Consider the following 25,733-nt stretch of genomic DNA (forward strand, 5'->3'; position numbering starts at 1 on the left):
CTGTCTCTTAGCAGTTAATAATGATTTAAAATGAATCTTGTAAAGCCTTCGAGGTTCCCAACTGATTAAATACAATTGTTAAATTGTCAACATTGCCAAGCCTTAGTAACTGGTTCGCCCCAAAACGCTATAAACGTGTTAAGTACGGTGCTATAAAATAGTAAATACTAGAATCATCCCGTATATACGCTTCAGCGCCGTCCTAATTGATTGTATGGTCCGAAATCCATGTTAGCCATGTTGCAATTTCGCTATCGGTTGGAGATTTGTTTCGGGTTTTTTTTTTATTTAAAGAACAGCCGCTTGGCTTATCGCGGTTTTTTTTTTCGTTTTCGCATTAATGCCTCTCTAACACCCTTTCGAATGGCCACTCTTTGCCAGTACAAGTTTCAACGAAAACATGGATCGCTTCAACAGCAACACCTGCAACAGGTGCAATCAATCATGAAAAGCGTTACATGCCCGGGCGGGGGTTATCACGCTAAAGGGCCTCTAACGCACCCTGATGTAATGCCCTATTGTGTACGTGTGTATTATTGTTTACAACACTCACACACACACACACGCTGATGTTGCGTGGTGCTCTGCTGCTGCTTTTCAATCGAGGTGGAGGAATGATTCCGATCGCAACGGGGGACGCTGACAGCCCGTCAGCAGCGGCTCGACTCGGGGGGCAGATGGATTGGATAGCGCCCTTTCGGCGATGGCGCTTCGCTCACTGTTACGACGCATCAATATGTTGCCTCATGTGCCGTTTTCGGCTTCCCACGCATTGGCTCGTATTCGCGATGCGCACTGAATCATTTCTGGTGCGGGCAGGGCGGCGCACACAAATAATTCACTCCATCACCGCGTGTGTGCATAATGTCGGTTCTTGCGACAAGGAGAGAGAGAGAAAATAAAGACGACAGCTCAAGATACATAAGCGAGAGATAGAATTACGTATGATAAGCTTTTAATCTCTATTGCATCAACCTACTGCGTTGGATACGATTTGTACCCGGGGTGCACACAATTGGCAAAATAATTGCCCTGCGGTTGCATTTTATCGTCACTTTTATTATCGTCTCCGGATTATTTCCACCAGATTTTATATGCACTTCAGGCTGCTGGCGTTTCATCTCATAAAGCTGTAACGATAGTATATGCCACAGGTCGTTAAAACTGCTTGCTTATCTGAACGGCAAATGTTTATATGTTTGGTTGGCAAGTTCAAGGCGCACCCTGTTGCAGTTTTGCTGCCAGTTGCAAGCTGCTTCGTCTTTTACGATTTGTTAATTTGAATTACTATCAATAAACACACTCGTGTACACTCATTGTACTGTTTTGTGAATTTATTGCCTTTAGTTAATTGAAAAAAATAACGTTATTCGAGTTTTTGTTGCATAAACCTTCAGATGTTGTCATGATGCTATAATAATTATTAGTAGAGTCTATTTTTTATAGCAAAATACTGCTCACAGTTGCAGCTGGTCTAGGGTTATTGAATTATTATCGTTTGTGTTTACATCAAAAACAACAAAACATGTGTATTTAGTCTGAGAGAGACATGCAGTGTAAGCAACGAATCTTCTTTTTTCAGCTTCCTTTACCCATTCAACCGACGTACCTGGCATTTAGACCTCTGGTGCTGTGGTGTTGGGGAATAGTAAGAGGCACAACAGTCAAAACAGGGTGCATTTGTGTTTTGCTATCTGTCGCCGTATTTGTTGCAGGGCTAGCAGACGATCCAAACAAATAGTTCTACCAATGCACAGATGCACGCTGTCACCCGGAGGCCGCGGTTTGATGTTTGCTTTACCCAGAAGGGTGGCATTGCCACCATACATACGGTCCCAAGGCGAGACCTGCAAGCACAGGGTCTGCAGTAGTCAGCAGTGCGTTGGCTGCAATGTGGTGTACCGTCCAGGGAATGGGAAGTGGCAAAGCAGCAAACAAAAATCCTGTTCCCAGGTAGCGTTTTGCGCGAATAATTATTTGCTGGTGCGAAATTGCAAACTCTTCTTTATGAACTGCCACAAAGACACCTACACGTGTATGCAAGTACACGCAGAGCTCCTCTAGAATAAATATATTTGTTTGCATTGCTTGCTGTGAAGGTCAAATTTAATGAGCATATTTATCCACACTGTAACCGGGAATGACGAAAAGAGTCTACTCAATCATTCGATGTGTCAATGATGTAGTAATGAGGCACAAAAGAGTGTACAATTCTTCGCAGCGAATGTCTTCATTTGTTTACTTTTGCGCTTTTCCGGCAGGTGTCGCTGCTGTTGCTGCCTACTAATTCTCTTTTTGCTAATCAATCTTTCGGTGACATAAATTCTGTTTTAAGAGTTTTACAAATTGTAACTTTTCCCCATAATGTGAACCGGGTAATGTTTTTGGTGTCGGTTTTTTTTTCACAGTTATTCTTTCACTCTCACACGTTCATCTATCGCTGCTTGGTCGGTTTGGTCAGTACGAAATTAACATAAAATCATACGTCTGTCTATCTGTCTGTTGTGTGTTGTTTTCATTAGTGAGTCTACACACACACACACACACACACACACACACACACACACACACACACGGATCAAATAAAAATTCCCATTCACTGAGCGTTCACGCCGGTATGTTGTGACACCCCAGCAGAAGCAGCAGCAGTGAAATTGTTGCTCGAGATACGGCGAACCGCCGCGCAATGAATGGTCAGGCTGCAATGATTAACTAATTTCTATCTTTTACTGCCTCTCTCGCCCAGTGTGTGTGTGTGTGTTTGTACATGTGTTTGTATTTGGGGGAGTGGCGCGGTTGCATGCCCGCCCGGGGTGCGGTCTTGTACTTTCGTATGTTTCGTTCGTTTTTACTATTTCTCCGCCCCGGGGGAGTATGTGTGTGTGTGCGCTTTTTTCTTCGTTTGTTTCGCCTGTGTGTTCCTCTTTTCAAGTTCAATGCACACGCGAAAGGAAAGGGTGTTGGTTTGGTTTTATTTTCGATAAACGAAAGTAAGCGAGCGCCTGTTGTTTTGTTTTGCTTTTGGAGGGCTAGTGAAATGTTCTTCAGCGATGAGCGTTTTCCTTACATGTTTTTTTGTGATTTCTTTAAGACGTTCGATTGTGATGCTAGGGGTCGCGTTTGTGTGACACACGAAGCATTGAATTGGAAGGGCTTTTGCCGCCTAATCTTTTGCTTTCTCGGGGACAGATCGTGCCATTTTGTTGCACACTTGCACGCGCGCGCGCGCGCGCGCCACAAAACACAGTCGCGTGAAAGTCGTGGTGCGAGGGGAAAAAAAACCGCCGAAACGAGCGGGCGAGCCTGATTTCAAATTTGCTTCGCAATTTTATTTGACCAATTTTTGGCGTCGCGTATTTTTTCAAGATATTTTACCTCTCTCCCCCTGCAAAACCGTGAAAGTGCCGTATAGAAAGCAAACCTGTCGCGAGCCCCATCGAATTTGTCCCCTCACACAGGGCAACTGGCTATGAAGCAAAAAAAACGAAAGTAATTCACTAAACCGATTAAACTGGCAGCATGAAAATATGTTGGGCCTCTCGCGGAGAAAGTGCCGGATCGCGTCGTGGCCCAATCCCTTTCGATGTTGGACGGTCTTTGGTTTCATCTGGCGTCGCTGCATCGCTTGCTCTGCTCGTTGTGGGTATTTTTTCGGTTTTCTTTCCCTCTCTCTCTCTCTCTCTCTGCGCGATTACGCTTATCAGGTGTGTTTGCCTTGGATTGCGCCATGGAAAAGAGGCACAGATGTACAGAGCCCGCCAAGATGTTTACTCCGCGAGACATACTGGAGCCGCCGTGGGGGAGCTGCACGTCTCGATCATCTTTGCCGATTATCATCCCATCAAACCCGAGAAGGATGGAATACAGCACTTAGCACACTGACACACTCATTTGAACAGTTAAATGTGTGTACTATTGAAGAAAACAACGGACGGGATTTTCCGGTATCACTTTCATTGGGTCGCGTAGCTCTAAAGAATTCGTTCAGTTTTGAAATGCTTCATGCCACCGGTTACTCAGCACGATGCTGACGAAATCCAGCTCGCCCGTTGCGCACAAAACCTCCTCCTCCCCTTCCTCTACGCAATCGACCAAGTTCATGGCCATTCGCCGGCCCTTTCGCCCTGCCGCTCTCTGACCATTAATGTCAAGCCAAGGAATTTCACGGCCTGTGTGCTGCCACCGGTCGTTGTGTGCGACAGCGAGAGAGAGAGAGGAAAGGTTCCTATTTTGTTTTTATAGTGCCAACAAACAAACTGTATTCATACTTGCGAATAATTTACGCTGGATGCAATTTGGAAACAAATGCGCAGCATAAACACACGGCTGTGGCAACGTTCCGGCAAACGAAAACTGCACCATGTGTGTGAAGGTCAGTTTCTAATATTCGTACCGGTACCGGTTTTGCTACCGTAAAATAAACCTGTGGCCTGTGATGTGCCAGATGTTAGAAAGATTGCACGATGACTCAGTACAGCAACGGCATGGGACATTTTTACTATCAGTAAAGGGTTTGCCGCCTTACCGCAAGAGTACGGGGCTATTATTTGGACATTTTTCCCTCAATAAATGTCTAGATGGCGCCACGATGTTTTTAAAAACGATCCTACCAGGCTGCACATTTTGAATTAGTGGTGGGAGCTCGGAATCGGACCTACCTGATTCGGATGCCGTGTTCGGAATCAATTCCGGAGCCGATTCCGATGCTGGAATCGATTCCGATTCCGGAGTCGATTCCGGAGCCAATGTCGGAACCGATGCCAGAGCCGATTCCTGAGCTGTCTCCGGAGCCGATTCCGGAGTTGATTCCGGAACCAATTCTAAAGTTGACTCCGGAGTCGATTCCGGAGTTGACCTCGGAGCCGAATGCCGAGTCTGCTCCGGAATCGATTCCGCGATCATTTTTTGGCGCTGCCGAAACTCACTCCGTTTGGAAGCCGATTCTAATTTAGGAGCTAATTCCGATTCGAGAGCTGATTTCGATTCCGGAACAGATTCCGATCCCGTAGTCGATTTTGGAACCGATTCCGATTCCGGAACCAATTCCGGATTCGATTCCGGAACCAATTCCGGAGTCGATTCCGATTCTGGAATCGATTCCGGAAACTGACTGCCGGACCTACTATCCGGCTGATCGATTCCAGACAACTTCGGAGCTGGCCGGAATCAATTTCGACGAATCTTCATTTTTACTATCACTACTGTGTATATATCTATTGGTTGAGCATTTGAAACACTTTTTCAATTGAATAAAATGAACTTTGTTGCATGTGTTTCGTGCGTAGGAGTAATACACTGAGTCAGGAATAAGAACTTGATGTCAATGAAAATGTTTGTTTTCTTTACAAAAACGTACGAACCAGCTTATGCTTGCTTATGAAACTTCTACACCTAGGACATTTACAAATCTGTTTTCGTTCTCGTTACAATTGATTGAAATCAAAAGATCAACAATTATTTCATTGCGATTTCTGTCTCAGTGAAACCGATTGTTTTGGCGCGTTAATTTGTGCCAAACAAATAAAAAAAAAACCAAGGTGTCCCAGAAACCGAATTACTTCCATGCGATTGCGACCAATGTTTTGAAACCGCTTGACATCTTGCGCAGTTTCTGAGCGCAAGCGAGCAACCCTGTACTGCACCAGAGACGCATCAAGGTTTCAGACACAACGGAAAACAGACGCAGAAACGTAAGCAGTGTATGTGTCTGTTTGAAAGGAAATGGCTTATCGACAGTGTGCAACCAGTGCAAACAGCAACAACAGTTTTCGATCATCTCTTTATGGGTCAGGTAAATCAAATAGCTGAATAATCCGTCTGTAACGAGCGACGTTGTTGTTCAAATTGGCTTTAATTTACGCGCCTTCCTCTCTCTCTCTGTCGTTTGTGGATGCGTTGTGTGATACGTTTGCAAGGGTGTGGCACAAGCCAAAACATCAGAAAAAGAGTGTTTACAGTCGCAGACATTGCACACCGAAATTACGATCGCATGCGTCAAAGAAAGCAGAACCGAAATGTGCTGTTGGCGTATTTTAAGATGCTTTACATCTTGCTGTCTCGCAGGGTGCAAAAATGGTTCTAATTGATAGGCCTAGAAACCCTTTTTCTGCCCAATCTCTTTTGTTCTATTTATCCCGCTCTGTAGTGGGCGCATGCGAATAGTAGAACATAACACACACACACACAGACGACGGGAGAAAAGTAATTGTGCGATCATAATCGTGAATTGCATGCCCCGATTGCCGTCGAGAGCATCTGTAATCATGTTGTTGCCGCACGCCTCTCTGTCTATCTGTGAGAGTGTTTTGTGGTTCTGCACACACAGGTGTGTGGCAGCTACGAAGTGGAGCGGAAGTGGTGGAGTGCTCTGGGGTGTGTGTGTGTACCGTTTGACCAGCAACGGGCGCACGATCTAACGGACAGAACCGCCACGGTCGAGCGAGATTTAACTTTGCAGCGCGCTCGGGGTTGTTGATCTGCCGCACGCTTCTTCTCTATTACAAGCCCCACTGCATGGGCGCTTAAGATGTGCAACACAGAGCTGACTCACTTGCGGCGGCTCACTCTCAACTCTCTGTGGACGCTGACTCGAGGGGCGAAACACGTTTGCAAAAAACCATGCATCTGAGACTATATCTAACCGTGGATACAGCACACACACACACAAGGCCCTTGCTTGGCAATGTCACAAATAACACGAAGGCATGGTTGTTTTTGCGTTGAAAAAAAAAAAACTATTGGACGCATTCTTCCCACTGATCCAGCAATTTCTTGGAGTAGTATTGCGTTGTATTCGAAATATCTGCCAATTTCTGTAGGGCCAGGGAATTTCGCGCACCATGTGTGGGCCTGTTTTGGTTGTAATTCTTCCAATCACAAGCAGTGACATTTAGCAGCTCCAAGAAATACTGAGTACACATGACTCACAGCCAGCCGGTGCCAAATGGCGGCCCATATGGAGCGAAAATATATACCGCGTGCGATATTATTTTGTTTTTACATGCTTGCGGTGGGTTTACATTTTACTCGGCTTCCCTTTGAACACCATGACTCAGTCGGCTTTTCACAGCACGGCGTGTTTTGGATGAACGGTAGAGAGATGACATCACACAAGGCAAGCGGGGGGACCCCATGTTGACCTTAAGATATTGCGCACTAATCTTAAATCACTGAAGCAATACCCGATGTGAGTGGTCCAACTTTCGCTAGCCTACCACCCGCCTCCCAAAAAAAACAACACTTCGATTGTGGTTCCATTGCTGCAAAAGCGTGGTGAGCTCCTATAGTATTAAAAAAAGAAAGAAAGAAAAATAACAGCAACAAACGCATTGGGAAATTTGTTTTTCTTCTCACGAAAATACAAAGCGTATCGCGCAACGGCCCGACGGTCCATCATCGGACGGTTTTGCACTAATTGTGTAGCAGAGCTGTGAAGTATATTGATGCGAGCGTGCAAGGTCGTTTGTTGATCCCCAATGGCCGGTCGCCTTCGTTTCCAACCTTTACACTCTCTAGACCAGGCAATCACAGTTTCGCAGCGCGGCACCGGATCCCAAGGACCTCTCATTTCAGCGGTGCCAATACTCTGCCCCTTGTCTTCCTCCCGCTCTCTGCTCGCTGTGACATATGATTGCGTCGTTTAGATGGAAACATTTCAAACGTGTAGCTAAATGGTTCACCGATTGATCTGACAGAGAGTGGTCCCGGCTATCACCGTCGCCATCATCGTCGTCATCACTCCAACTGCTCGTCTGCTTGCGTCCAATGCCAACACAGGGTGCCAGGCGCTATCGGATGGCAGTGCGCGCCGCGACGCGCTATCTAAATCCAGCGAGGTCGCGTCCTATGTGATGCCACTACACAAAGAGGGGGTAGTTTAATGCTGCTTTGTTAGAGTATGTGTAGGGGTCCTACCTGCGTCGCTGCAGTCTGTTCGGTTAACGACTCGGCGGAGAGTGTGCCAGGGGTTCATTGCAAAAAGATAACGCGTGCGGCCTGGTTTTTTCCCCCTTTGCCCCTTTTGTTTTCAATTGGTGTTGGGGTGTGTGTGTGTGTGAATCATACACTACCAGACATCAGACACTCTCGCGTCTTCCTGGATGATAGCGGCAATCATTCGGATTCGGTTTCATTGTACGTTTGACAGAGGGGAAGATTGCTCCGTAGCGTAGAAGAGCTCGCATTGTGATTTACCTTGAGGTTCTGGTGTATTTTGAATTGTCTAAAAATCAAGAGCCTAAGTTCCAACTGATTGTTGGGGAATTTGTGGCCTCGAAAGACCAAGCATTCTTATTCATTTGTAAACAATCTAAAGACATCCTGAAGAAGTTATTCTGGATGGTAGGTACATCTAGAAACTAACCCAGTTGGAACTGTCCAACATTTTCCAAAGACATCCTGAGGAAGATATTCTGGATGGTCAACAAATGATGAACTTAAGCCCAGTCGGAACTGTTGGAGAATTGGTAGCCTCGAAAGTCCAAGAATACTCCCACTCCTTAAAGCATCGTTAAAAGACATCCTGAAGAAGTAATTCTGGATGGTCAACAAATCCAGAACCAAAGCCAACATTTTCCAAACACATCCTGAAGAAGATATTCTGGATGGTCAACAAATGAAGAACCTAAGCCAAGTTGAAACTGTTGGAGAATTGGTCGCCTAGAAAGTCCAAGAATTCTCCCAGTCCTTAAAACATCTTCAAAAGACACCCTGAACAAGATATTCTGGACACCAGTTAACAAATCAATAACCAAAGCCTAGTTGAAACTGTCTAAAACTTTCCAAAGACATCCTGGAGAAAATATTCTGGATGCTCAACAAATAAAGAACCTAAGCCCAGTTGGAACTTTTGGAGAATTGGTAACCTCGAATGTCCAAGAATTCTCCCACACCCGTGCAAAGCAACTTCAAAAGCAACCTGAAAAGAAGCAACGACAAACACTGCGTAAACAACGAATACTTATGCGTATCATTTACGTTATCTCTCTCTTTCTCTCGCTTTCATTGCAGAACTCGTTCCAAAACAGACACGATGAGTGAACAATTCACGCTCGACCACGAGCGGGCCGCCATGGCCACAGAGATGTTTCTGCATTTCTGTGCCGCCACCACAATGAAGCAGATCCGGGGCCTGTACTGGAACATGCTAGACACGATCGGGCTGCGGCCCGGACCGTTGGAAGAATTCTACCCCAAGATGAAGGCGGCCATCCGGGATTGGCGGGCGCAGGCACTGTTCAAGAAGTTTGATGCCCGCGCCGCCCACAAGGTATACTGTAAAGGCCGAGCGGCGAGCAAAACGCGCGTCCTGATCGTCGGTGCCGGCCCGTGCGGTTTGCGCACCGCCATCGATGCCCAGCTTCTCGGTGCCAAAGTGGTAAGTGATGGCTTGAACGTAATTCCTACAGAGTCCTCCTCGACTAAGCTCCATCTCTCTCTCTCTCTCTCTCCCTTTCAGGTGGTGGTGGAAAAGCGCGACAGAATCAGCCGCAACAACGTGCTGCACCTGTGGCCGTTCATCATACACGACCTGAAGGCGCTCGGGGCGAAAAAGTTCTACGGCAAGTTCTGTGCCGGCTCGATCGACCACATCTCGATCCGGCAGCTGCAGTGCATCCTGCTGAAGGTCGCCCTGCTGCTCGGCGTCGAGATGCACGAGGGCGTCTCGTTCGTGAAGGAGATCGAGCCGGGCGACGGGTACGGGTGGCGGGCGTCCGTCTCGCCGGAGGACCACGCGGTGTCGCACTACGAGTTCGACGTGCTGATCGGCGCGGACGGCAAGCGCAACACGCTCGAGGGCTTCCAGCGCAAGGAGTTCCGGGGCAAGCTGGCGATCGCGATCACGGCCAACTTCATCAACAAGCGCACCGAGGCGGAAGCGATGGTGGAGGAGATCAGTGGCGTCGCGTTCATCTTCGACCAGCCGTTCTTCAAGGCGCTGTACGAGAAGACGGGCTGCGATCTGGAGAACATCGTCTACTACAAGGACGACACGCACTACTTCGTGATGACGGCGAAGAAGCACAGCCTGCTGCACCGGGGCGTCATCATCAAGGATCTGAGCGACCCGGCCGAGCTGCTCGCCCCGTCCAACGTGGACAAGCCGAAGCTGTACGAGTATGCGCGCGATGCGGCCAACTTCGCGACCAAGTACCAGATGCCGAACCTGGAGTTTGCGGTCAACCATTACGGTACGCCGGACGTGGCCGTGTTCGACTTTACGTCCATCTTTGCCGCGCACAACTCGTGCAAGGTGACGGTGCGCAAGAACTACCGGCTGCTGTCCTGTCTGGTCGGCGACAGCCTGCTGGAACCGTTCTGGCCGACCGGGTCGGGGTGCGCGCGCGGCTTCCTGTCCAGCATGGACGCGGCGTACGCGATCAAGCTGTTCGCGAACCCGAAGAACAGCCTGCTGGCGACGATCGCGCAGCGCGAATCGGTGTACCGGCTGCTCGGGCAGACGACGCCGGAAAATCTGAACCGCGCGTTCGGCGCGTACACGCTCGACCCCTCGACGCGCTACAAAAACCTCAACAAAGCGTCCGTCCAGATCGGGCAGGTCAAGCATCTGCTCGACACGGACGATCCGGCCCTGCTGGAGCAGACGTTCTTCGACACGAACGCGATCGCGTCGGCGGTGTCGCCCGCGACCGAGCTGCCGGCGAAGCGCAAGCGGCGCACGGTCGACGTGGTGCCGCTCGGCGCCACGCTGCTGCGCTGGCTGAAGGCGCATCTCAAGGACAGCGGGTTCGTGCAGGAGCTGGCCGAGCCGGCCGAGTGCTTCACCAACGGCAAGGTGCTCTGCACGCTCATCCACCGCTACCGGCCCGATCTGGTCAACCTGGAGGAGCTGGCCGACTTCAGTGCGGACGTGTGCAACGAGCACGCGTTCAACATCTTCGAAACCCAGCTGGGTGAGTCGAGTCGGTGGTTTGGTTGTGGAAGAAACTCACCAAAAAAAAAAACGAACAAAACCCGATGACTAACCGCACCTTTCTCTTCGCAGGCATACCGCGCGTCATGTCCGGCCAGGAATCGGTCACGCTGGCCGGCGTCGAGCCGAAGGTGTGGCTCAACTATCTCGAGCAGGTGTGCGACGTGTTCCGGGGCGAGGTGCCGCACGTCAAGCACATCAAGCTCGACTACGCCGAGTTCAAGCAGAAGCAGGAAACGAACGTGGAGGCCTGGTCGAAGCTGGGCCGCATGGCGGCCGTCCAGCGGATGGCGGCGCTCGCGAGCGGCGTCCACCCGGCCGACAAGGACGGCGAGCTGCTGCACCGCGGGACCAAGGGCGACTGCATCGTGCCGGTCGCGACCGCGTCCGGCCCGTACGGCGGTGGGGCTAATGCCGGTGCCGCCGCCGCCCGCCCCAACGCCAAGAACTACTACCACCCGAACGCGGAGGAGGAGCGGTACAAGCGGGGTGTGGGTGGGGTCGCATCGCCGCAGAACGTAACGATGCGGCGCATGCGCAAGCGGCGCAGCAACGAAAAGTCCGGCAATATCGTAAGTATCGAGAGCGTGCGGATATTTCTCATCTCCCTCTGTCTTAGCATTCTCGGGCTGACGCCACCGTTCACGCGGCTGCTCGGGTACGGCCGGCTGTTGCCGCAGCAAGTCTAGCAAGCGCCCTCGATGCGGGGAGCTTAATGTAGGGCGAAGCGGGATAGAATCATTTAAACTACCGGTGGGGAGTGGGGGGGAAGGAGGTATCCTCTTGTCCGTTCGTTAGGTATCCTTCGCGTCCTGAGGATCCTGTGTGCGCTCCGCTGTGTTTGGTAAAGTGTTTGGTTTGCTCGATTTTGTTTTGTATTATTTTTTTTTAATGTAACATGTTTTGCCACTGAAACAAACTTTCGTCGCTTAACCTACTATGCCAACATACTGTGCGCTGTGCGTATTTACAAGACTCTGAAACGATGCGGCGGTGCGTAACGAATCGAACGAGTGCCCTCCCACTAGACTCAAACTCTCTTGCACATAACAATTTGTTAATATTATCAGTCGCATAAGTACCTCACCCCTCCCCCACCCATTCATAACTTTATTCTCCTCTTCCTTCTCATCCTCCCCACGCCCCCCCCCCCCCCCCCCCCAAAGCAATCTATTATAACATAAAAAGTAGCAATTACGTATCGCGCGCGGCTCACACAAGTCCGGTGAGCCTTAACCTTCCCACTTTCCAAGTTTATAAGTGGTACAACTCTTCTGCTCCCCCGCTCCGTAGCTTAGCGCTCTTACCAATCGCTTGTACAGTAACGCCAATAACCAATTTGTATCATTCCGTTCGATCAATTTACACCGCGTACTACTACTACTACTACAACTACTACTATTATTACTATTACATCCCGTGATTTTTGCATGTGTTGTCTGTCGTTGTGTCACCGCCTGTGCTCTGTCCTTAGATAAGTAGTTCCGTTTCGCTACCGATGTGATTAGATTAAAAAGAGGAAGCAGAGGAAAAAAACAACAAGCATACAACCTCTTTTTCTCTCTCTCTCTCTCTCTCGCCCTGGCACTTTCGTTAAAGGCCCTTGGATTGTATCATATCAATTTGGGTTGTCGCTTTGTTTAATGTTATGTTTTGTCTGTAAAGAGCTTATCATTATTGCGGTTGGATTCCGGGATTCGTTACGTGTTTGTTTCTTGTTATATATTTCTTTTTTTTTATACACCTACTCTTGCTGTTCGTTTCGATCGCAGAAACCATCATTTGCATGTATTATATAAATTGTGTATAGTGTAATATTGAAAAAAAAACAAAGTATCGAAGCTGCTCCAGTTAAAGAAAAAAAAAAAACAAAAAAAAAATCATAATGTATTTGTATAAAAAGAATAGCAACAACAATAGAAAGAAGTAGAACCCAGCTACAACACGCCCCCATAATTTAACGAACGTTCATTTGCATTAAAAAAAAAATCATTAAACCAACAACAAAAAAACCCTCGACTGCATCGCAAATAAATCGCAAAAAAAAAAATCATACCCATAAAAGGCTACTAATGTTATTTTTCAGTTGCATTCCGGTATTCTCGCCTCGACCGTACTACATCAACTGTCCCTAAACCTGCCCCCCCCCCTTTTCCATCCGCTCACCGTATTAGTTGTGTAACCACACATGCACACATCCCCATTCACAGCTCACTGTCCCCATATACCTTTAACATACACTAGCACCCACCGCCACAATTAACACTAAAACCTACTCGAGTACGAACCGTGCCCACGCTAAGCGTCCCGGTGGTTCAATGGTTAGATGCGCGCACCCGGCTCACGATGGTTTACTCTGGACCGTGGATCGATTCTCCGAAAAAGTCAACAATTAGGAACTTATGAAAGAGAGAGAGAGACGTATGTGAGTGGTGCCCAACAGTGCAGATAAAATAAGAAGACAACAGCAAAAGACACACAAACCCCACTCCTCTCTTCCACTACCACTGGCCCCCCAACTCTCAACCCTCTCATCGGTATGTTCGGGGTAGTGCATCATCGGATATTTAAATTTGTAGTCTCTCGTACTCGTCGTCGTCTCGCTCTCTCGTCCCTTCGTGTGTGTGTTCGTTTATTTTGCGTGTGTGAGGTGCCCAACCGCTGCGTTCCGTCTTGTTTGGATGCCGCCACGGCCAGGCTTTCCCCATGGCCATGGAGTTCCTTATCCTTCTCCGCTGTTTCTTTTCTTTCTTTCTCTCTCTCTCTCTCTCTCTTTCTACACTCAACTAAAACACGTGCAAACACACACACACACACACATCACGCACAGGAGGAGCGCACCCGCCGTTTGCAGGAGATCGAGGCGAACCGGCAGGACCGCCAGTCGAAGCGGCGAGAGCAGCGGGCCCAGCAAACGCAAAACTTCTACAAGAGCATCCACATGCTGCAGGCGAACACGCTGCTGCGCGAGAGCGACAATGCTGGCGCGTTCGAGGACTACTCGCTCTACCTGTACCGCCAGTCAGCGCCGGTGTTTACGGATCGTGTCCGCGAGCTCGAGCAGAAGCTGCGCTACCCCGTAAGCGTGCCGATCATGATGATGATGATGATGAATGCTTGTGATTTTTTTGTTTGTGGTGTTTCCGTTTGTTCTGTGTTTCTGTACTTTCTTGCTGGCCCCGCAGAAGCTGACCCACGGCACCTTTTCCTGAAATTTGCTTTCCTGCAGTTCGAGAGCGTGACTCCACGCGCTCGCTGTCTATTGGTGCCTAACTCTGCTGCGAACTGCTCTGCCGCATTTCTGTCCACCTAATCCGGCGTCGCATATTAATCTCTCCTGCTGCCGTTCTATTTGTGTGTTTGTGTGTATTGTCCCCGTTTGTCTGTGTCTCTGTGTGTGTTTTTTGTCCGAATTTCTGAGCCATGAGGCACTCCCTAACCCGAATAGCTGCTCGGCGCTGTTCGTGCTGTGTCCGTTTCGCTATTTACGAACCGCTTGTCAATGACTAACTTCGCTCTACCTACTCTGAACTCTGGCCAAGATGGCCACCAAACCAACGCCCCAAAGTGAAGCTCTACGAGCTCCACAGTAACGGCACTCTCTGCCAAGGCTGCAAATTGGATTTTCGCACTAACCCGAATGTCTGGCTGTCGTGTATGTGTTTCTTGCGGATCAAAAAGCAAAATTCATCCGTGTTCCATGTGGACCTATTCTCCTCTGAAGTGATCCCCAAACTCTGAGGAGCGGGTTGGTCCTTAGTGGACCCATCCTATGGCAGATGTGTCTCCCATTTGGATCCGATCCCGCTCTTCCAATGTGTAGTTGTGTGCTGCTGATTGTGTTGAATTCTGCTGACGCGTTTGTGCGTTTCTTTATAATTTGCAACTAACCATCCTTTTCTTTTTCCAGACTCCGTTGTTATTATTTCCGTCCACCTTGAACACCTTTTCCTGCAAGTTGCAATAATAATGAATAATTTTATTATGTTTTTAGCTCAGCTTCCTCCCCATTCACTTACTCATTTCCTTGCATGTGCATGTGGCTTGACTCCATCTAAAACCAACCCCATTCTTATTCGTTGTGCTCATTATCTCTCGCTAAGTATGTGTATGTGTGGTGGTATGAAACGTATCAAACATTAACGGTGCTTTTCTGGTAATGTAGAGAACCATTTTCTTCTTAGTAATTAGTAATAGTTGTAACTGTACCTGTACCTACCCGAAATGACGCACACTACTCACACGCACACATAAACACACACATTGACACATCGACGCGCATAATATGCACATATGTTAATACTTTTCGGCGTAGTTTCTTTAGCGAACTTTTTTGAACAAAGCATACAATTACATTACGAATGTCCTACCAAATAACAACTAATGACCGAGAACGGACCAGTGTTGGCGAAACGAGCGTGCACTTGCAACGTCACTCACACGCTTCTTTCTTCTTCTTCATCCCCCCCCCCCCCCCCCCCCCCCCGTTCAAACCCTTTCACCCGCCAACTGAAGGACCGTGATCGGGGTCTAGCGGCAGCGTATCCGCGCGGGCTGGCCGACGCCAGCGCCGATCAGTTCAGCGATCGCGTCCGCTCGATGGAGCAGCGCATCGACGGCAGGACGGTGCCGGTGGTGGAGAAAAAGCCGAAGGATCTGCTGCGCGCGATCGGCAAGATCGACAGCAGCGACTGGAACGTGAAGGAGATCGAGCGCAAGATCGAGCAGTCAAAGAAGACGACCGACATCGGCAAGAGCCGCGAGCGGGTGCCGAACTGGAACCGGGAGCAGTTCCTGGCGCGCCAGAACCGGCTGATGCAGCCGCAGGACGACGAGAAGTATCGCGAGATCGACAGCTCGCTGAAGGCGATCGACAAGCAGCTGAAGGAGGGCCACAATCTCGACCTGGGCGAGCGGGGCAAGAACAAGGTCGCGCTGATTGCGGGACAGCTGCAGACGCCCAACAAGCCGGGCAAGCAGCAGCAGCAGCAGCAGCAGCAGCAGCAACAGCAGGCACCAAAATCGGTAAGTTGTATTCGTCCACTCTCCTTCCTCGCGTTCATTAACATTCTCTCCCTTTTGTTTCCACAGAACCAGAAGGCGCTGGTGCTGACTGCGAGCGGCGTGGCGGAAAAGTGTCACTTCTGCAAGCAGCGCGTCTACCTGATGGAGAAGATCTCCGCCGAAGGGTTGACGCTGCACCGGTCCTGCCTGAAGTGTCACCACTGCCACACGATCCTGCGCCTCGGCGCGTACGCGTTCGACCGGGACGACCCGGAGGGCCGGTTCTACTGCACGCCCCACTTCAAGCTGCCCGCCAAAACGCTCAAACCGGCGGCGGGCAAAGCGAAGGGGCGGGCTGGGGCGGCGGCAGCCGCTGTCGCACCCGTCATTGGCCGCATGTACGATGCGAGCGATGCGGGCGGTGGCGGCGGCGGCGTAATGGTACGGTGCGGCCCGATCGGTACTGCCGGCGGGTCCGCGGGCGAGACGGGCGGCGTCGGTGCGTCCACGGTCGACTATCTGGCGCGCAACCGGACGCCCGACAACGACGACTCGGACGGCGACCCGAACATGGAGGTGATCGACGAGAACGAGTGGACGGACCGGAACTTCGGCACCGAGTCGGAGGTGTCCGAGGCCGAGCTGTCCAGCACGGACGAGTCGGACACGGACAGCGAGTCGGACTACGAGGAGACGGCGGACTCGCCGCTCGGCGCCCAGACGCTGCAGCTTGCGTCCGAGTGGATCAGCGACAAGCGCTTCTCGAACCTGGTCGACAGCGATGCCGACTTCTACAGCTATTCGAGCGAAGGTATGTGTGGCTGGGTGTAAACGCTAGTGATGTGCTTTGTGACTTTTGACTAACAAAGCGACTCGCAGCTACTCACTCTGTTCTGAATCCCGATTCTTTGAATTCCTTAGTGTCCGCCTGGCTAGTCTTACTTGGTTGCGTCTTCTTTTCTTTTTTTCATGGAACTTTCACACTGTTTTATGCTTGGTTTATCAATTTTGGCCCTTAACGTGGAACCCTACGAGCATTTTTTTACAGAAAAGCTCGCAAAGATCTTTTTTTTTTAATTTACCGAGTAAAATCTTTACCTATTATCGAGCGCATTTTTATTTTTTTAAGATGCATATACTCATTACAATACGATTGCGGTCGTGAAACCAATAATTTCACTGTTCATACAACTTAAATGGAAAATAGTCACTCACCTATAACGAGCGAGTCACTGAAAAGGATTAAACTCGATGTTTTCGTCACACACTGTAGTTCGGTCTTAATTGTGTGAGAGAAAGAGGCACGAAGGATTTGTTTTTCCGACAGAGAAAAACCATCCCAATTTTCCTGTTACACTCCTTGCTAGTTGGTGTTGTTCCATTTCTCTCCTTTTAGCGGCTCTCTACACTGTATGAATCGACTCTCTTCAGGCATTGATTCTTTCGACTCATTTTGCGACTCTTTAAGGAATTGAATCTTTCGAATCGTTTTGTAACTCTTTACGGAATTGAATCTTTCGACTCCTTTTCCAACTATACGGAATAGAATCTTTCGATTCCTTTTGAAACTCTTTACGGAATTGAATCATTCGTCTCCTTCCATAACAACTCTTTACGGAATTAAATCTTTCGAATCGTTTCGCAACTCTCTACAAAATTGAATCTTTCGACTCCTTTTAAAACTTTTTATGGAATTGAATCATTCGTCTCCTTCCATAACAACTCTCAACGGAATTGAATCTTTCGAATCGTTTTGCAACTCTTTATGGAATTGAATCTTTAGAATCGTTTTGCAACTCTTTACAGAATTGAATCTTTCAACTCTTTCTATAACAACTCTTAACGGAATTGAATCTTTTGACTCGTTTTGCAACTCTCTACGGAATTGAGTCTTTAACCCCTTTTGCAACTCTCTATCGAGTTAAATCTTTGGAATCCTTTTGCAACTCTTTACGGAATTGAATCTTTCGTCTCCTTCCATAACAACTCTTTACGGAATTAAATATTTCGACTACTTTTGCAACTCTTTACGGAATTGAATCTTTCGAATTCTTTTGCAACTCTCTACGGGATTGAATCTTTCGACTCCTTTTGCAACTCTTTATGGAATTGATTCTTTCGACTCATTTTGCAACTCTTTATGGAATTGATTCTTTTGACTCCTTTTGCAACTCTTTACGGAATTGAATATTTTGAATCCTTTTTAAACTATACGGAATTGAATCTTTCGACTCCTTCCATAACAACTCTTTACGCAATTGAATATTTTGACTCATTTTGCAACTCGCTATGGAATTGATCCTTTCGACTCCTTTAGCAACTTTCTACGGAATTGAATATTTCGACTCCTTTAGCAACTCTCTACGGAATTGCATCTTTCGACTCCTTCCATAACAATTTTTTACGGAATTGAATTTTTCGACTCCTTTTGCCACTCTTTACGTAGTTGAATCTTTCTACTGAACTAGTGAAGACTTAAGAACAACTGTGTTATTAATTCCTTAGCTAGGATTTGTTATACTGGAACGTTTAGCGTGATAAAACATACATTTTAGAAACACTAGAGGACAACTCGAAAAAAGTTGTTCTTTGAATCAGTTTAAGAAATAGCTCAGATAAAAGAATCAACCTTTTTAACATGAACCAGTTACACTAACGTTCTTTGTTTCCTTTCCTCCTCCCATTCAGATGACGATGCGGACTCCCAGACCGAAGGGGAAGAGCTGGCGCGGGCGCGCGAGATGCGCCGCCAGGAGGTGAAGCTGATGCCACCGCCCACCCTGCCGACCGATACGGAAACGGAGGTAAGCCTGGTCGTGGCTGGCTGGCCACCACCACCGCCATATCCGTTGGATTTTCTTTTTCTCTTCCACCTTAATGCGCCCTGCTCCTCCACCTCACGGTTTCCCGCCTGCCCGCGTCCCGCCCGTCCCACTAGCACGCAAATTGTACGGCAGCGCGGGGTAATCGCAATCACAAGCGGACGGTCGTATTTTGACACTCCTCCCCCACCCTTCCGCTCCCTGTGACTCTGTTGTTTGTGGGGAGTGTTTTCTTTTTTTTTTCTTTCTTCGTTTAGGATCAAACTGCGTGCGCTTTTTTGTTGTTTGTTTGTTTGTTTTGCAGGTGTGAAGCGCGCACCAGTGCGGAGTGAGGTTAATGGTGCTGTTCACTATATTACAATCTGTTTCTTTTTTTCCATTTTTCTTCTTCTTCTTCTTCGTTTACCCTGTTTTGTTTTCGGCGGTGCAAAACCGCGTACCTACCATCTGTCTCTTTCTCATGTATTTCATCAACAACCACAACAACAACAACATCAACAACAACGAAACGAAATTATGTGTTCTTTTTTGTTGCGTTTTGGTTTGTGCGCACAAAAACAAAACAAAATTGATCTCAAACTATCCAAATCACACGGAAACTGTTTTCCTCCTAACACACCCCATCGGCGTGTACGTGTGTGTATGTGTGTGTGCATTGTGTTAGAAGTGTCAGGTCGTCACCGTGCAGCAGGCAACCGTGGGCAAGGCTGCTCCCGCCCCGACCGGACCGGTGGAAAGTGCCGAGGATCGTGCCATCAAGGAGCGCATGCTGCAGAAGCTGAGCGTGCGGGAGCAGTGGCTGCACGCGCAGCAGGGTGGTGCCGACCAGGCGCTGGCGCAGCCGCAGCAACCGACCGGCCAGCAGACCGGTGCAGCAGCCGGTGGTAGCGCGCCCGATTCGGCAAAAGTCAAAAGTACCTCCTTTTTCGGCGGCCTCATGAACAGCCTAACCACACTTATCAAACCGAAATCACAAATCTCACCACCAACAGCAAGCACCACCACAACACCATCCCCACCACCACAACAACAACAACAACAACACCAGCAGGCGCCATCACCACAGAATTCGCCTCCATTACGCTCGTCATCCGCTTCCATACCGATGCAACAGCCCGTCGGCACTAATACAGCCTCACCGCAGCAGTCACCGCAGCAGTCACCGCAGCTTGCCCGCTCAGCCCCCGCTGTTCCACCGTCTCCGCTGGCGGTGGTAAAGAGTCAGACCGCCGCGGCGATGCCGCCAGCCTCGCCGACCCCGTCGCACAAGAAGCTGGCCGGCCGCAGGCACAGCAAACCGGACGGCGGTTCGCCCCACAGCCAGCGGTCCACCGGCAACAGCCGCCGGTCGAGCCTGGCCCGGGAGGCGGCGGGCGACCCCGAGCCGGACGAGTTTCTCGCCCAGCTGAAGCAGGAGCAGCTCGAGGCGGAAAAGCGCTCCAAGCGGCAGGAGGCGAAAAAGTTCAAGAGCAACATGCAGTCGATCCGGTCCGCGGTGGACGGCGGTCCAAAGGTGGTCGGCGTCAAGAGCGAGCAGGACGTGGCCAAGTTCTTCGCGGAGAAGCAGAAGGCACAGCAGCAGCAGCCACGCAAGCAGCTCCCGAACAAGGACGTTGCCGCACTGCAGCAGGGCAACGGGCTGGCCCGGTACTTCCCGGGCGGTGCCGGCAAGTCCACCGGCACCACGCCGTCGTCCGTCTCGAGCGTGGAAGGTTCGCCGGCCCTCGGGCGCAAGAAGCCGAGCGACGTCGATCTGGCCAAATACTTTGGCGCAAAGGCGAGCAACGCCCCGGCGGCGACGCCACCGTCCTCGGCCGTCGTGTCGCCGGCCATCTCGCGCAAGAGCAGCATCGAATCGCCCGGCCCGGTGCGGAAGCTGGCGCTCGGTGGGGGGGGCGTGCTGCCCCCGAAGCCGCCGGTCGTGCCACTGCCGCCGAGGAAGAACATACTCGCCTTCCAGCCGATACGCAAGTCGAAAACGGAGGCGGCCCTGCCGGCGTCCCAGCCGCGGGTGACGAACGGTGCCGCTGTGAAGCCACCGAAGCCGACCGAATCGCCCGCGGTACGCCGCAAGGAGGAGCCGGCTCCGAAGCAGCAGGAGCAACCGATCGATCCGGACGAGCAGCTGTTCGAGGCGCTGCTGCAGGACGTCAACGACGAGCTGGTCGACACGTTCGAGGCGATCGTGGAGGAGTCGCGGTCGAACAAATCGAGCCCGAAGCAGACGCGCAAAAACGGCAAAGCGGCCACGGGCCCCGCGGCCCGCAAAGAGTCGCCCAAGAAGGCGAAGAAACCGGCGTCCGGTGGAGGTGCGGCGAAGGAGACAAAGCCGGCTGCGCCGCAGCAGACCGTGCCGAAGCTGACCATCAAGCGGCCCGCGTTTAAGATAGCGATGCCGGTGAAGATGCAGGAGACGCTCGAGGAGATCTATCTCGCCAGCCTGTCCAAGCTGGACACGCGCTCGTCCTCGCTGATCGATCTGACCAACCACGGTGCGGAGGAGACGGTGGAAGCAGCGGTGACAGCGAGCGGCAAGCAGGCAGTAGCAGCAGCAGCAGCAGCAGCGCCCACCGCCCTAGGTAAAGTGGTGGAGGAGGAGCCGCAGGGAGACGGGGAGCGAAGGTCGAGCTCGGGGGGTTCGAGCACCTTTCGTTCCGGCGCCTCCCAGCCCAGCACCGATGTACTTACTTTGCAGCCCTTTCAGGACCCCCAGCAGAAGAAGCGGAAGCCGCAGCAGCAACAGCCGCCGAAAGCGGCGCCCGAGAAAGGCTCGGTGGTGGCGCCTGCCGCGCAACCACCACCACCATCCGCGAAGGCAGCGACGGCGAAGACGAGCGAGACAACATCGCCGGCAGTGAAGCTGGTGCCTGGAGCGGCGAGAGCGGGCGCAGCAGCGCCCAGTCGGAAGGCTGGCAGCCCGGCGAGCTCAGCAGCAGCAGCAGCAGCAGTAACGACAGCAACTCCAGCACCTCCTCCTTCTGGCACGCCGACCGCATCGAGGAAGGTGATTTCTAGCGTGCAGATCTCGCTGAAACCGTCCGCCGAGCCGCCCGAACGTCCGAGCAAGCCGGCCGCGCCGAAGTCGGCGTTCGCCGCCGTCTCGAAGGATCCGCTGTCGCAAAAGTCCATCTCCATGCTCGAGCTGCACCGTGCGCCGACGGTGGAGGAGAAGCAGCAGAGGGTGCGGCAGGAGGAGACGAAGAAGCAGGTGGTGTGCAATGGGCTTGCGACGCCCCCGACCAAGCGCAAGCAGCAGCAGCAGAGTAAGAAGCAGCAAGAAGTCGCGTCGCCCGAGCAGAAACAACCCGAAAAGAAGGATGGCAATAAGCCCACGAAACCAGAGGTGCAGGTGGAGGCGGCGTCGCCACTGCCAGCACAAGCCAACAGTGTCGTTCAACCGAGCCCGACGCCGCCTCACACCCGCTGCCGTACGCTTTCCTCCGACGAGCAGTGCTTCGAGGAGCTGCGCAAAAAGCACGAAGCCATTTTCGCCAACCAGCAGCAGCAGCAACAGCAGCAGCAGCAACCAATCACCAAAGCACAGCCAGAGCGAGCGCCCGAACCGCCGAAAACGCTCTCGGACGTGCGCAGCGCGCTGCTCACGGTGCAGCCCGCTGCGCCCGAGCCAGACGATCGCATCGATCCGCACTATCGCGAGGGCATCAACCAGCTCGTGATGGAGCTGATGCCGGGAGTCGCCCTCGACGAGGACGTGCCGGTGCCGCGCCAGCGCCAGAAGTCCTCCTTCCACAAGGAGCTGCAGAAGCTGCAGCGGGCCAACGCCCAGGTGGTTGCGGCTGGTCCTTCGACCACGACGGAGCCCAAGATGGAGGTGATCCGAACGCCGAGCGTTAAGTCGAGCCAGGCGGAGAAGCGGCAGGGCAGCGAGGAGAAGATGCAAATTCGGCTCGAGCGCTCGACCCAAATCAAGGAGCAGTACGTGAAGAAGGGCAGCGCGGTGCTGCCGTCCTCGGTGGCCGGTGCCGCTGGGCAGAGCGCTTCCTCGGCGGCGAAGGGCAAATCCTTCGTCATGCCGAACGTGCCGGCGGACATTGATCGCCATCGGGGCATACTGAGCCGCGATGCGGAGATGAAGGTGAAGGAGGTTGCTAGCAAGCGGACAGAGGTGGACGAGTTTGAGGATCTGCTGGAGAAGATAGGAGACGATGTGACGGCGACCGGAGATATCGATCTGGACGAACTGTTGGCAGAGGAGGAGAAGCCGAAACCGCCGAAGGCGCCGACAGTGGAGAAGAGGACGGTTGAAAAGAAGGTGGACAACCTGCCGGTAGGTAATAAGCAGGGTCCGACGAAACAGGAACCATCTGGTCCGTCTTACAGCAACAGTAAGCGTAGCGTAGAGTCGACCACCAGCGTCTCCACAGCGACGAGCAGCTCAGGCTCCACCAAAACCACCGCCAGCCGAGGCATATCGGAGGCCAAGCTCAACGAAACCATCTCCCAGCTCACCGACAAATTGCAGCAATCGCGCGTCAAGGCTGGCAAAGAGCAGGACCACTCGAAGGATGCGTTTGCGGCCCTGTTCAGCGCGACCGACGCCTCCCAGACCGAGCTGGACCTGTTCGAGGAGCTGTGCAAGCGGGAAGAGCCCGAGCCGAAACAGAACCGGTCCGATCTGGTCGACAGCTCGACGAACGCCAAACCTGCCGCCGTCATGCCGGACGTGATCAGCTCGACCAAGAAGCCCGAACCGAAGCCGCTGCAGATCCTCGACCACATGGAATCGCTCAAGAAGACGGCGGCGATGCCGCTGGTGCCACCGCCGCAGACGATCCAGGTGTACACGCTGCACACGAGCGCGGACGGGGAGCAGCCGGTGCAGCCGCAACCGTCCACCCAGGGCATGTCGGGCGACTACGCCCACATCCTCAAGGACATCACGTCCGGGCTGGTCGGGGCCGACTTTGCCGCGCCGGTCGTGTACGAGCCGCCGGCACCGGCACGCCGCGACCGCACCGACTTCCAGGCCTACAAGCAGCTGCTGGAGGAGAAGGCATCGCGCGAGGAACCGATACCGGTGCCGCCCGCCGGTCCGCCGGAGTCGCAGCCCCAGCGCCCGCTCCGGCGGCAGAAGAAGATCGACCGCACCGAGACGAGCACCTCGCCCATCCCGACGGCCGCCCGGGCTGCAGGTCGGGCCGCGTTCGACAACTCGCTCTGCATCGATCCGTGGCGGGCGCGCAAATCCGCCAGCATCGAGAACGTGGCGATCGAGCAGGTGTTTGTGAAGCAGAACGATGCGGTCGTGGACACGTTCTTCGTCGTGCCGGACAGCCGGCAGCGCCAGCCGAGCGCCTCGTCCAAGCTGCGGCGCTCCAAGTCGTACGACCGGCTGGCGGTGCCCGGCAGCGGCCAGCGCAGGGGCTCGCTCAAGCAGAAGCAATCGCTGGACGAGCTGCGCGACTTCGGGTACGATGTGGAGCCGTCGGTGCGGTCGCGCCACCTGGTCGATCCGCGCCTGCGCCACCTCGAGCTCGAGCTCGGCTCGGACGAGGAGCTGGCGAATCTGCGCGACCATCCGGCCCGCCGCTGGCAGACCGACCGGGCGAACAAGTCCCGCAAGAACCGCTCACTCACGGACGTGGCGAGGGGAGGAGCGAAGGAGGGGCGCGCGGTGGAGCCCCCGAAGGTGGACATTGATCGCGAGTCGCCCCGGCCGCGCACGACCGACTTCTCCAAGTGGGAGGCAATACTGGACCGGGGCGTCACCTACTACGAGGGGGGCGCGAAGCCGAAGCCGGACGTGAAGGCGCTGGAGAAGCGCATCGAGGATCTGGAGGTGCGGCGGGCCCGGCCCCTGCGCCGCAAGGCCATCCCGAAGGGCTACGATCCGGACGAGTACGTGCCGCGCATCAATCGGCGCGGGGCGGACCTGTACGACTATCCCGATCCGACGCTGCCGCGTGACTACGACCCGGAGGAGTACATCCCGAGGGCGACCCGCGCGGCCCATGCGGGGGTAGCGTCGCCGCCCGACCAGCCGCTGCCCCGTTCGTACGACCCGGACGAGTACGTCCCGAGAGCGAACCGGCGGGAGGCCGCGTGCTACGAGGTGCCGGTCGCCGTGCAGCGTACCCCGGCCAAGTACTACAAGGAGCCGTACTACCCGGTGGAGGTGGAGATGCCGCCGGCGACCTCCCACTACGGCACTACGGTGCCGCTGGGCCGCTCGAAAACGGCCGGCCACGTGCCGACGATCACGTCCAGCTCGAGGGAGCTGCCGCGGGACATCGCCCGCACGCAGTACGCGCGCCGGTACGATGCCGAGGATCGGCACATCGTCGACCGCAGCCATCGGCTGCACGAGAAGACGAACAAGTTCATCCGCACGCAGCTGACGCGCAACGACCCGAACCCGTACATACGCGAGATGCTCGAGAATGACAGCGAGGAGGAGTACTCGCACCACCATCACCATCACCATCCGACGGCTAGCGGCGTCGGCGGCGGCGGCGGCTACCATCATCCGCGCTCGGCCGCACTAGGCTACGGGACTGCGGGCTCGTCGTACGGCAGCTCGGGCGCGGCCGCCATGAGCCGCATCCAGACGAAGGCCATCACGCAACCGTCCCGGATGCTGCAGTACGGTGGGCGCAAGGACTACCCGACCACTACTACTGCTGCCGGCTCCGTTGGTGGAGGTGGTCGGTCGGTCGCGTCCAGCAGCTACGACCATCGGCGCCGTGGAGCAGGCGATACGTCGCGCACGCGCGACAACTGCAACATTTCGTAAACGCGGAGACGCGTCGAAGACACACCCGATCTGACGCTCTCTGTTTGTGCCATATACCTTTGCCTATATTCTACTACTCCTCCTGCTCCACCTGCAACACAGCATCCTCCATCCTCATCTGTCAAATGTGTAGTCGCGAGGAAAGCCATATCTTCACATCTTCATTACCATCTAGCGATTAGACCAACACGACCAAGTTCCTCTACCCTGTCGAGTGCAG

General features: G+C 52.6%; 1 protein-coding gene across 1 annotated transcript in view; it reads left to right on the forward strand.

Moving 5' to 3' along the window:
- Window positions 1-25,733, forward strand: part of LOC1272045 (F-actin-monooxygenase Mical) — a 68,473-nt gene that overhangs the window by 26,484 nt on the left and 16,256 nt on the right. Inside the window, exons 3-10 of the mRNA XM_061641682.1 lie at window positions 9,010-9,376; window positions 9,458-10,913; window positions 11,006-11,505; window positions 13,764-14,012; window positions 15,449-15,958; window positions 16,025-16,748; window positions 18,626-18,741; window positions 19,424-25,509. Of these exons, the coding sequence (XP_061497666.1) occupies window positions 9,010-9,376; window positions 9,458-10,913; window positions 11,006-11,505; window positions 13,764-14,012; window positions 15,449-15,958; window positions 16,025-16,748; window positions 18,626-18,741; window positions 19,424-25,509 (10,008 nt within the window). The remainder of the gene's footprint in view (window positions 1-9,009; window positions 9,377-9,457; window positions 10,914-11,005; window positions 11,506-13,763; window positions 14,013-15,448; window positions 15,959-16,024; window positions 16,749-18,625; window positions 18,742-19,423; window positions 25,510-25,733) is intronic.

The sequence above is a fragment of the Anopheles gambiae genome, chromosome X (genome assembly GCF_943734735.2).
Source record: "Anopheles gambiae chromosome X, idAnoGambNW_F1_1, whole genome shotgun sequence".
Classification (NCBI taxonomy): Eukaryota; Metazoa; Arthropoda; class Insecta; order Diptera; family Culicidae; genus Anopheles; species Anopheles gambiae.